At 44.5% G+C, this 13,240-nt stretch overlaps 1 protein-coding gene across 2 annotated transcripts in view; it reads right to left on the bottom strand.

Moving 5' to 3' along the window:
* The window catches only part of CFAP251 (cilia and flagella associated protein 251), a 70,761-nt gene extending 58,149 nt beyond the window's left edge, over window positions 1-12,612 (bottom strand). Inside the window, exons 1-5 of one of the 2 annotated variants that reach the window (XM_043901939.1) lie at window positions 12,412-12,612; window positions 12,000-12,318; window positions 10,565-10,960; window positions 3,763-3,900; window positions 1,189-1,298 (exon numbers count right to left, since the gene is read on the bottom strand). In XM_043901939.1, the coding sequence (XP_043757874.1) occupies window positions 1,189-1,298; window positions 3,763-3,900; window positions 10,565-10,960; window positions 12,000-12,318; window positions 12,412-12,575 (1,127 nt within the window). In that variant the 5' untranslated portion in view covers window positions 12,576-12,612. Of the gene's footprint in view, window positions 1-1,188; window positions 1,299-3,762; window positions 3,901-10,564; window positions 11,082-11,999; window positions 12,319-12,411 lie in introns of those variants that run through there. The other variant, XM_043901938.1, reaches the window with a different exon arrangement.
* Between the last annotated feature and the right edge of the window lie 628 nt (window positions 12,613-13,240).

Here is a 13,240-nt window from a genome sequence, read left to right as displayed (position 1 = left end):
ATCTATCCTGGGCCGGGTACTGTGCTCTGGATCTTCATAACAATCCCGTAAGGTAAGTAGCATAGGTCAGATGGTGCGCCCCTCAAAATTCATTCCACCCAGAACCTCAGAATGTGACCTTACATAGAATCAGAGTCTCTGCAGGTCTAAATAGTTAAGAATGAGGTCTTACTGGCTTAGGGAGAACCCTAAACCCAACAACTGGTGTCTTTAGAGGAGAAAAGACTTTACAGAGAGATACAGAGGGGAAAATGCCACATGAAGCAGAGGCTGGAGGGACATGTCTACAGGTCAAGGGTCACCAAGGATGCCAGTGACTACCTGAAGTCAGGAGGGGAGCATGGGACAGATTCTCTCTCAGGGCCCCGAGGAGCTCCCTGCAGACACCCTGACTTCAGATGTCTGGCCTTGCAAACAATGAGAGAATAAATTTCTGTAATTTATGCCACCTAGTTGGGGGTAATTTTTTTTGTATATATATTTATTTATTTTACTGTGCCAGATCTTTTAGCTGCAGCATGTGGGATCTAGTTCCCTGACCAGGAATCAAATCCCAAGCCCCCTGTATTGGTAGCGCAGAGTCTTAGCCACTGGATCACCAGGAAAGTCCCTGGAGGTAACTTCTCACAGCAGCCCAGGGAAACAAAGACGGTATGATTAGCCTTCTCTTTTTTTTTTTTGCAGATGGTGAAAGTCACACAACTTCTCTGGGCCTCCCAGCTGGGTGAGTGTGAACTGGCCTCCCCTCAGGCCAGTGTACCTGGTAGCGTCAGTCGCTCAGTCGTGTCTGACTCTTTGCGACCCCATGGGCTATAGCCTGCCAGCTTGTCTGTCCATAGAATTCTCCAGGCAAGAATACTGGAGTGGATAGCCATTCCCTTCTCCAGAGGATCTTCCTGACCAAGGGATCGAACCCAGGTCTCATGCATTGCAGGCAGATTCTTTACCATCTGAGCGACAGGGTTTCTGGGCTTAAAGAGCCAAGAATTGTCCATGGGAAATTCACCAAAGTAATGTCATTCCCACGGGCCTTGAGGCAGGAAGACAAACTCTCCTGGGACCCTTGCACCTTGCCCTGCATCCCAGCACTGGCTTCTGTATCCCCAGACCAGCATGCCTCGTTTTTTGCGAGTTACAGCGGCCTGTTACTGTACATAAATGAGGAGGAGGTGGCTTTGGCATGCCTACCCTGTGAAAGAGTCCCATATGATGATCAGGCAGCCGGGCCCTTTGTCGGCCGTGGCGACCCAGCGCCTGTCTTCGCTGATGCAGAGGCAGGAAATGATGTTGGGGTGGCCCTGCGGACGTGAAGAGAAGATGCTCTGAGACACGGAGGGTGTGGCCCAGCCCCGGCACCAGCAGGAAAGGCGGGACCCCAGAGAGAGACGTGAGCGCCCTGTCCAGTCTCCACCGCTGAACATCTGACTCCTGTCCACTTTCTCAGTGTTACTCTATGGCCAGAGGTTTTCAAACTTTCCCTTGAAATGCTTGTGGGAGGGACATCCCTGATGGTCCAGGGGTTAAGACTTCACCTTCCAATTCAAGGGGGGTGGGTTCCATCCCTTGTCGAGGAGTTAAGATCCTACATGCCTCAGGGCCAAGAAACCAAAACATAAAACAGAAGCAATATTGCAACAAATTCAACAAAGACTTTAAAAATGGCCCACATTAAAAAAAAAAGTATTAAAAAAACCCAAAACACTAACAGGACAAGCTACACTCCCCATAAGAACAGTAGCTTCCTAGGGGTCGAGGCATGTACCTGACTCTGAACCCTGGTTGAGAATAAATGTCTGGGTCCTCCCAGGTCCCACCTCCTTGGACCTCCCTGCTGGCCTCATCTCCCTTAAAACTGCTCACTCAGGTCCCTGAGCAGCTCTGGTGCCAAAGCCTCTTTGCTGGCCTCTGCTTTCACTTGTACCCTCCTACAATCCTCCCCGTGCAACAAGGAATCTTCTGGAAACACAAACAAGAGATGGCAGCCAGGAAACAACCCCTATTGCCCTCTTTCCATGTCAACCCCTCGCTCACTCTGGCCTCTTCTCTGGGCCCCACACAAAAGGCCTGACAACCTGGAGCTCTCTCTGTGGGGGATGCTCTTCCCCCCAAAACTGCCCCTGGCTGGCTCATGCTCAGCCTTCAGGTCTCAGCAAAAATAGCACTTTTCTATTCCCTGCCCACCAGTTCAGAGGAAGTCTTCTCAGATTTTGATTTTTCTCTTTTAGAGCAATTTCACATACCCATTCCAGTGATTGTTATAATCTTTATTTTTATGCAATTTTTAAGTATTTTTTATTTATTTATTTGCCTGTGCCAGGTCTTTAGTTGCAGCTCGTGGGATCCTCAGTCTTCAGGTCAGCATGCCGGACCATTTAGGTGTGGTATGGGAACTCTTAGTTGCAGCACACAAGATCTTCAGTTGTGGCATGTGGGAACTAATTCCCTAACCAGGGATCAAACCCAGGCCCCCTGCTTTGGGAGCACAGAGTCTTAGCCACCAGACCACCAGGGGAAGTCCCTAATCTTTAGTTATATATTTATGCATTCACTTGGTTAATGTCTGCCTCTCCATGGTGGGGGGAACTAGATCTGTTTTGTTCACGACGTCATCTGAAACATAATGGTTATGACAAATACATATGGAAATGAGTGAATGGCCAAGGCCCCACCCAGCCATCCGCTCTGGGGACGCTGGACGCCTGCCTGGCTGCTCCCTGCTTCTCAGCCCATCTGCCCCTCCTCCACATCCCTATCATCACACTGTCCCTTCTCCCCCTGCTGCACATTCAACTAAGCGCCAAGAAGGGCGTGCGGACTGTGTATATTTCAGAACTTCTAGGAAGCAAATTCCTGAAGTTACACCCATGTGTCTTGGATCCCTGGCAGGATGCTGAGTACGGGCTGACCTCTTGGAAAAATACTTGGTGAAGCTTCTGATCTAGGCATTGACTGAGGAAGGTCCTCATTAAAATATAGGTCAACTGAAAGGGGTGATGTTTACCTCAACTGTTTACCAGGTAAACTAGTAGAAATTCAGACACTGGAAAAACATGACATTTGGACAGATAAATGAAAATGAAAGGGGTCAAAAAACATCCGGAACAGAGGAAGCAGAGCAGTGTGGGGACGGAAGGTGTGTGGGCATTTAGGGAGGCACTTAGTGGGTGTAAATAAAAACAGATGCTGGAGGGAGGAGAGAGAGGACAACTGACCTACTTAATACTTTCAAGTCAGGAGACCTGAACCTAAGACCTGGCTTTACCACCTGCTACAGCAGCCTTGGGCCAGTCAGCTAAATTGCCTGAGCCTCAGTTTCCTCTCCTGTGAAATAGGGATATTAACAACCACTTTTCAGCATGAGTAGGAGGATCAAAGCCCTGGGAGCCCTGGAAAGGAGGCTAAGGGTTAATGAAGTCTGAATCCCTGCTGAAGAGCTTCCTTTTGCATTTCATCATTGTCCGGTGGAGACAATATGGCCTCTCCTGACCCCATTTTTACAGAAATGTAAAAAAAAATACAGATGCTTTAGACTCTAGTTACTATAAAATTAAAGTCAACTGCTATTTGTAAATTGATTCTGATTAGAATCAGAAAAACAATAAACAGCAAAAGTTGTTTGCGAACAGAATTCGCTATGGTTCAGAAGGGAGGAAGGAACATGTGACTGAGATAGAATGAGGTTGGTCCTGGGAATAAAAACCAAAGTGCTGTATTCAAGTTAACGACAACCTCTTTCACCAGAAGTAAGAGAAGTCTGCAAACCTGAAGGTGGTGCTGGTTGTTCTTGAGGACGTTGTAGATGACCCCAGTGTGACCACTGGCGTAGAGAAGGACTCTCTCATTTTCTCGAATGTAGTACACAGGAAGGGAACTGTTCCACCCGAATGACCAGGTCATGGTCTGGAAGACAAAGGTAAAACCAGCAGGACACTATGGTGTGTGAGCTCAGAGCTGGGCCGTGGGGTGATCCTAGCGTGAGTCCTGGAGGAAGAGGGTTCACATCATCAGCCAACAAAGAGACACCACCTTGGAACTTCCCTGGGGGTTCAGTAGCTAAGAATACACCTTCCAACACAGGCTATGTGGGTTCTATCACTGGTCGAAGGAACTAAGATCCTGTGTGCGCGGGGCAACTAAGCCCTCAGGCTGCAACTCAAATTCAAAATTGCCAAAACATAAAACTGCCAACAAATAAATTTTTTTTAAAGAGAGAAACATCACCTTGAGAAGTCCTCAAGAACATGCTACTATGTGGATGACCCCTAAGAATGTGATGCTAAGTGAAAGCAGTCAGATGCAAAGGACCACATAGTGTATGACTCCATCTATAAGGAAATGTCCAGAATAGGCAAATCCATAGAGATAGAAAGTAGGTCAATGGTTTCCAGGGGCTGGGGGAGGAAGTGGGGAGTGACTGCTTACTGTGTATGGGTTCTTTTTGGGGTGACGGAGATGTTCTGAAATTAGATAGTGGCAAACGCATAACCTTGTGAATGGGCTAAGAAACCAAACAACTGTGCTTTCTCTTTTTTTTTTGGCTGCGTCACTTCTAAGTTGCGGCATGCAGGGATCTTCGTTGGGTCATGAAGGATCATTCATTGCAGCACACAAACTCTCCAGTTGTAGCAATGAGGACCTAGCTGCTCTGAGGCATGTGGGATCCTAGTTCCCCAACCAGGAATTAAAACCCATGACCCTGCATTGGCAGGTGGACTCTTAACTACTGGATCACCAGGAAAGACCCAACTGTACATTTTAAAGGGGTAAATTTTCATAGACATAGAAAACAAACTTATGGTTACACGAGGGGAAAGTGTGTTGGGAAGGAGGGATAAACTAGGAATTTGAGATTAAACTATACACACTACTATATATAAAACAGATAACTAACAAGGACCTACCGTATAGCACAGGGAACTATGCTCAGTATCTTATGATAATCTATAAGGGAAAAGAATCTGAAAAAGATATATACACACACACATATATATATACACAAATACATATTATATATAACTGAATCACTCTGCTGTACACCTGAAACTAACATTGCAAATCAACTGCATTTCAACAAAAATAACTTTAAAAATTAAAAAAACTTAAAGGCTACACTTTACAGGGATGTGAAGAAACCAGGACCTCTATGCATTATGGGTGGGAGTGTGAAACGGTGAAGCTGCTGTGGAAAACAGTGTGGCGGTTCCTCAAAAAACCTGAAAATACAATTACCATGTGATCCAGCCATTACACTTCTGGGTATATTCCCCAAAGAACATCAATCAGAGTCTCAAAAAGATACGTGTACACCCATGTTCAGAGCAGCACATTTTGGAATAGTCAAATGGCGGAGGCAACCCCAGGGTCCGTGGACAGATGAATGGATAAACAATGTGTGAATATTATTCAGCCTCCAAAGGGACAGAGATTCTGACACATGCTCCAACGTGGACGAGCCTTCGGGACATAATGAAAGTAAAATATGCCAGTCACAAAAAGACAAATAGGAACTAAGTGGTTCCACTTATATGAGGTACCGAAAATAGTCAAATTCATAGAGACAGAAAGTAGAAGGGTGTTAGCCGGGAATGGGTGGGGGCTGGGGAGTTGGCAGCTATAGGTACAGTGTATGTTTCACAAGATGAAGAGAGTTATGGGGATGGCGATGATGACAGTTGCACAACTCTATGAATGTATTTACTGGGTTGGCCAAAAAGTTCAGTAGGGTTTTTCCATAACAGCTTATGGGGTTTTCCCTGGTGGCTCAGTTGGTAAACAATTCACCTGCAATGCAGGAGACCTAAGTTCGATCCCTGCGTCGGGAAGATCCCCTGGAGGAGGAAGTGGCAACTCACTCTAGTATTCTAGCCTGGAAAATCCCATGAACAGAAGAACCTGTGGGCTACAGTCCATGGGGTCACAAAGAGTCAGACACAACTTAGTGACTAAACCACCACCACCTAACATGGTTTTTCCTTACAAAAAAACTAGAACAGGCTTTTTGGCCAACCTAACAAAATCATTTTACATGTAAAAATGGTTATGACGGTTAAGTTTTATATTATGTACCTTTTAACACAATCTGATTAAAACTATTTATTTATTTATTTGGCTGCACCAGGTCTTAGCTGCAGCACATGGTATCTTTAGTTGCGGCATGAGAACTCAGTTGTGGCATGTGGGAACTAGTTCCCCGACTAGGAATAGAACTCAGGCCCCCTGCATTGGGAGTCTTAGCCACTGGCCCGCCAGGGAAGTCCCTTACCATAATCTTTTAAGAAGCAGTTAAGAGGGTGGATTTTATAGTATGTGATTGATAACTCCATTTAAAAAGAAAAGCAAAGATGCAAGGTGCTTACACAGGTATGTTTACTGTGTAAGAATTCAGTGAGTTCTACACTTGTGTGTGCACTTTCTCTTTGTATATTTTAATAAAAATGTTTCCTTTAAAAATAAAGGAAAGCTTTCAACAGTAAATAGAAACAGCTTCCTATTTACCTACTCCCCAGAACCTAGAACCCAGTTCAGTAATCAACCACACAGTGAGCACTGATTGTTGTGAAATTCGATTTACTGAATAAGAGTACGTAGAATGGATAAGTTACAATAAAGTCACTAAGTAACTTCTTAAGAAAGGCAATTATTTAGCCTGAGTATTTATTCCTTATTCACTATTCTCCCTGGAAGGACAAAGTATTCACTATAAAGAGACAAAATTCCCACTAATGCAAGAATAACAGAGGAGACCAGGGGTGGAAGAAGGCACAAGGGACTACACAGGGATTCTCTGTTTTTCACTCCATTTTTCTATAATCTAAAACTGCCGCCCCTCCCCCCCATAAAGTCTATTTAAAAACTTAACCAAGGCTGATGTGGTAGAGTGTTTAAAATAATGGTTATGTAATTAGTTACCAAAAATCAGTGAATTATATTGGAGCATAGAGATGAAATCTGGTGCATTTCCTTTCTGATATTTGAATGAAACTTAAGGTTAAATGATGGACCATATATTTCTCCCAAGACAGAGTGGGCAACATGGTCGATTTCTCTCCTACACATTTCATTCTCCATTATCTCCTTATTCCATCTGCTCATTTGCTGTAACTTATATTTATATTTAGATCTTTTATTGCGTGGGTGTGAGTGGTAGAATTGTGGAATCATAATTGTCTCAAGCTGCACCTTCTAGGAATGGAAATATTTCACATCTAGATGGATCTTTTTTTTAAATTAATTTATTTGGCTGTGCTGGTCTTAGTTGCAGCACACAGGATCTTCATTGTAGCCTGTGAGGTCTAGTTCCCTGACCAGGGATCAAACCAGCATCCCCTGCATTGAGAGTGTGGAATCTTAACCACTGGCCCATCAGGGAAGTCCCCTCTAGCTGTTTCTTAAAAGCCAATTTCTTCATGTGAGAGGGTTCTTTTGGAAACCTGGTAATTCTAAAAGACCTTATAGTCATCCTGGAAATTTATTTTCCAACTTAACAAATTAGTTATAAAAAGAACACATTCTTAACTAGACTCCTGCCTCCAGGTAAAACAACTCTTCCAAGATCAAAACTAGGTGGACCTCACTCAGTAGTCACAGAACTTCCTTGAGCAGCCCTACCATTAACCAAAATCACACAGGATTCATACTCATTGCATTTTGCACTAGTTTTGACATTTATGATGGATGATCATGGGGACAGTCACCTCTCATATTAATCTTCTTCTAAAACATGGTGATCTGGAAAACAAAACTTGATTGTCAAAACCAGATTTCACTATATTTGATAGCCGTATGATTCTTTCTCAAAAACTAATGATACCTTGTTTTTTGGGTGGAGATGGTATCCACAGTTATGCCTATTTACCATGAGCACTTCAACTTATGACAGGCCTCTGGGATAAGGCAGGGGACCCCAAAGGAAATGGAGGGTGCTGCGGCACATAGATGGAGAAGTATATGCACTGAAGAGTTAGGGGAAACACACTGACTGAAACCACCCACCCTGGCCAGGCAACATAAGTAACCACTGCATGAATTATTTCACAACAGGAGGTCCCAATAAGGAACACAACCCTCCTCTTGGCATCCATCTTGGCTGAGCAATGCCTGAGCCACCGGGAAAGACCCTGATTGGCCAGAGACAACCTGGATACTAATCCCATCACCATAAAACCTGAGACTGTGAGCCATGTGGCAGAGCAGTTCTCCTGGGTTCTCTTACCCTCCTGCTCTCCACCTGGGCACCCCTTCCCAATAAAGTCTCTTGCTTTATCAGCACATGCATCTCCTCGGACAATTCATTTCCAAGTGTTAGACAAGAGCCCACTTTCGGGCCCTGGAGGGGGTCCCCCTTCCTGCAACAGAAGCACCTTTGGTGAGAGCAAGAAATTAGAAATAGCGTAAATGGCCATCAATAAGGAAATAGCTGAATTTAAAATGAGGAAGTAGATACACATGCACTGATACAAAAAAATCCTCTAAGAGATATTAAGTGCAAAAACATTTTACAGAGATGCAGAATATCTCACTGGTAAAAACAAAAACTGAAATACAAACTCATGTGTGTGTGTGTGTGTGTGTGTGTGTGTGTGTGTATAGATACATAATTGTATATGTATCAGAAAAAGTCTGGAAAGATACATGGTTATACCAAACTGCAACAGTAATCACCTCAGGAAAATGGTTTTGGGTGAGAGTGTGTTAAAGAATAGGAATCTTTGCTATATATATATATATATATATATATATATATATATATATATATAAATGCTTTTCTTTTTTAAAGAAAAAAGAAATAAAGGGTGAATTTTTTTAAGAAAAATAAATACAAACTATTTATTTATCTGGCTGCACCAGGTCTTAGTTGTGGCACACAAGATCTTTGAGCTTAGGATCTTCAGTTGCAGCGTGTGGGATCTAGCTCCCTGACCAGGGATCAAACCCAGACCCCTTGAATTGGGAGCACAGAGTCTTAGCCACTGAACCTCCGGGCAAGTCCCTGTATATATATATATATATATATTTTAATAAAGAGCACTTATTCATTTTAACAAAAAGAAGAAACAATAAAGGCAAAAGGAAAGGAAAAAGAAAGTGCCCTCAAAGAGCAAAGCAAACTTGCAAAGGGGGACAGCCTCTGCAAGTTTGGTTCTACAACAAGCCCAAGGCTAACAGGGGCCCAGACCTGTGTGGTGGCTTTTGTCAAGTCCAGGGAGCAGGGGCCCTGGTACAAAGATCACTTGCTCTCATCAGTGATATCACCTGATTTCTGGTTAGTTGGCTAAATAAGACCAATGTCCTCATGGGCTCTAAAAAACTCAAAGTTATTCTTTCTTTCAGACCAAGCAACTGCAAGCTTGAAGCTTTAACTCCACTGCTCAAAGCCAGCCACGTCTACAGAAAGGAGGCTGTCAGTTTCTCTGCACTTCCCCCTCGGCATCCTTCCATTACCACCACCACCACCACCCATTCATCATCTGGTTGTTAACACTTGTCAAGTGCTCACTCTGTGTTAGGAACTGCATTAAGTATACACACTCCATCACTTATGAATCTTCCAAAGGCATGGATCTACAGTGGAGAGGCGGGGGAAAGATGAATCCCAGGAAACAATTTTCAGAAAGTAGCAGATGGAGGAAGAAGGGGGAAAAGAAACCTCCTCTTCCTTCTCTTGGCAAATGATAATATTTTTATTCCTCGCAGATGGCGCCTCCTTGCAATGCTGTCAGTGGCAGCAAAGGCAGACTCCATTGGACCGACTGGTGCTTTTCCTGGTGGCTTTCACTTCTTCCAGACCTTTCGCTTATTGATCCATCTTGGGGTGGCTAGTTTTTAGGAAACTGTCATGGTTTAGGGAGCTGGTGAAGGGATCAAGCCAGTTACAGGAGAAGAGGTGAGGAGAGGAGGAGAAAGAGAATTGGTGGCTGGAAGAGAAGTATTAGAATATCAAAGAGAAAGAGTGGGAAAGGGAGAGAAACAGATAGAGAGAGGGGAGAGGGGAAAGGGGAGAGAGATTTTGAGTCTCCCACAAGAAAACGACACCCTGGGCTTCCCTGGTGGTCCGGTGGTTAAGACTGCGTGCTTCCACTGCAGAGGGCATGGGTTCCATCCCTGGTCGAGGAACTCCCCACATGCCTCAAGGCGCGGCCAAAAAAAAAAAAGAAAGAAAATAACACCCTATGCAACAGACAAACCGCTTGTGGAATTTCTTTGCCTGCAGAACAGTGCCGCTATCAAACCCAGATGCAGCGCATTCTGTCACACACGGCCAGCCAGAGCTCTGAACTGAACTTTAAAAAGACCCAAGTCTATGATTAGCTTAAAATGGATCTTTCTGGTGGCATTTTTTTCCATAGGCATAAAATTCCCCTACTTCAAAATACTCTCAAAGCACTGGGGGCCATTTGGCAGCTTGGATAGGAGGAGGGTTTGAGGGAGAATGGATACACATGTGTGTATGGCTGGGTCCCTTTGCTGTTCACCTGAAACTTTCACAACATTGTTAATCAGCTATACTCCAAAACAAAAATAAAAAGTTTTAAAAAGTAAACACATAAAAGGATGCCACACTTACCAAGGGATACAAGTTGGTACTCTCCCTCCTTTGGAACAAAATGTCCTCAGTGGCGGTGGAGACCAGCGATGCCTTGGTGATCCTTGCTTTGGGCTGTGACTCTTTTTCGCTTTTCTCGCTGATATATGATACTCTCATTTCTTTTCTCCTTTCCCTGTTTTCCTGCTCCAAGTCTCCCCTTTCTTGTTCCAAGTCTCTCCCTTCTTTTTCTTTCAGTTCATCTTGGGGCCTCTGGTAGAGCTCGCCTGAAGGCTGCCTTTCCGGGAAACTAATCAGTGGTTCCCCAGAAGTGGTTACATCCAAATCCAGAAACTCTAATTGTGAGCCAGGGCTTCTTGGAAGCTCGAACATTTCCAAAAGCTCTGATTGTAATGAATGCTTTGACTCGCTACTTTTCTTTAAAAAAAAAGAAATAAAAAGGAGACTGTGATGCCAAATACAGTACATGCTGCTACAGTCCCTCATTTAGTTTCCTTTCTTTTCCTAATCAGCCAGTCTTAGTGTTAGCCTCACATCAGAATTATGAACCGCTTTAAAAGAGAGCCTGGGATATTTTGTACTCAAATAACAGGAATCGTGGGTGTGTTAAGTTTATTCTCAGCTTACTAGCAGACCCACAACAGCAAAATGATTCTTCTAAGTGGCCTCCAAAACCACCACAAAGTCACAGAGAGTCACTTCTCCTTGGGGCTTCCCAGGTGGCTTAGTGGGTAAAGAATCCACCTGCAATGCCGGAGACGCAGGAGACTCAGGTTTGATCCCTAAGTTGGGAAGATCCCATGGAGGAAGGCATGGCAACCCACTCCAGTATTCTTGCCTGGGGAAGTCCATGGACAGAGGAGCCTGGCGAGCTACAGTCCACAGGGTCCCAGAGATTCAGACATGACTGAGCACACAGGCACACACTTCTTCTTGGACCACAGCTGAGTTTTACAGGCTGACTCTTTAGATAAGCACACTCCAGCTAACCACTGTCCTTTAAGTCAGCTCTGGTACACACTTCCTCCAGAAAGATTTCCCTGATCATCCGCTAAACTGGGTTGTCAGCCTTAATATAGATACATATCTCTTATGCATCTCTCAATCACTCTACTTAGTTCAGTTGTTTGTTTGTTTTAACATTTATTTGACTGTGCCAGGTCTTAGTTGTGGCAATATGGGGTCTAATTCCCTGACCAGGGATCCAACTCAGGCCCCCTGCATTGGGAGCTCAGAATCTTAGCCATTCAACCACCAGGGAAGTCCCCTCACTCCACTTAGTTTTCTAACACTTGCTCTTCAGTTATGGGTCTGCCTCCCTACACACCCTAGAGCTCCTTAAGAGAATGGATTGTGTCTTATTTGGTTTTATATTCCCATAGCCGGGCAGGTAAGTGGGTAACAAGCATGCAATTAATGATTAGGAATGAATGAACGAATGACAATTCCTACTTACTAGGGATGTTTCTGAGAAGACTGTCTGGGAATCAGTCTGTGTAAATCTCTCCAAACTGATCATAGACGTGGTGATTTCTTCGGGCTCTACAGAGGTTTCTTCCTGTGCTCCTGAGGCCTCCTCTTCCTCCTCCAGTGCTTCTGCAGTCTCTTCCCCTACTTCTTCTTTGACAGCCTCCTTCCCAAATCCTTCCACCACTTCCTCTCCCTTCCCCCCCTCTTCCTCCTCATGCTCCTCCACTCTTTTCTCCCCTTCCCCTTCTTCCTCCTCTTCTTCCTCTCCCTCCTCCTTCCCTTCCCTGTCCTCCTCTTCCTCTTCTCTTCTCTCCACCTCTCCTTCCTCCCCATCCTCTGCTTCCGCCTCCTCCCCAAACTCCCTCCCTTCTTCTTCTCCCTCCTCCTCCTCTGGAGACACTGTCCATGCTAATGTGTTAACTTCTTTCAATTCCCGTTGCATATTTTCTAGCCCTTCAAAATTTGGATCTTCTTCTTCTTCTTCATCTTCATCTTCTTCTTGCATTTCTATTTCTCCGTATTCTTCTGTTTCTTCTAGTGGGTTTTCCTCTGCATCTGACATTCTTCTCTTTGGAGTTTTCTCTAAAGAAATTTTGAACATAATAATCAGCAGGGCCCTCTTTGTCCCACTTTGATTTCCTGGTCCACAAACATATCAGTGAAATGGGCAATGCCAGCTCTGTCCCTTTCCATGAGAATGAGAAGAATGCCAGATTCCTGGGAAAGCTTGTCCAAAATCTTTAAAAATATTGATGCCCAACACCCCCTCCCCCCTGCCCCCGGGGATTCATTCCTTTCTAGGAATAATTTTAGAGTCCTCTCACTTTAAACATATTCATATTCCCACAGGCAGCAAAATGATAACTCAGGCATTGGCAACAATTCTAAGCATATGAATCAAGGAAGAAGCAGGTAGTGGTGAAAAGTGTTGTCTTTTCAGTCAGCCTGTGCTGGCACTGAATCCCAGTTCCACCACTCAGTAGCTCTGTGACCCCGGGCAAGTCACTTTACCCCTCAGAGTCTAAATTTGCTCACTGGCAAAATGAAAATGATAACCCTACATTCTGGGGGTCTTATGAAGATGAGGTGACATACGTAAAATGCTGCACAGAGTGCGTGAGAAATGGCAGAAGTCCTCTAGAAAGTTTAAAAGCCTTTAAAAACTAAACTTCCAGTGGTTCAGACGGTAAGGCGTCTACCTACAATGCGGGAGACCCAGGGTCGATC

This window comes from Cervus elaphus, chromosome 5 (genome assembly GCF_910594005.1).
Source record: "Cervus elaphus chromosome 5, mCerEla1.1, whole genome shotgun sequence".
NCBI classification, from domain to species: domain Eukaryota; kingdom Metazoa; phylum Chordata; class Mammalia; order Artiodactyla; family Cervidae; genus Cervus; species Cervus elaphus.
The sequence above is the reverse complement of the archived record's forward strand: the minus strand, read 5'-3'. Positions and strand labels throughout refer to the sequence as shown.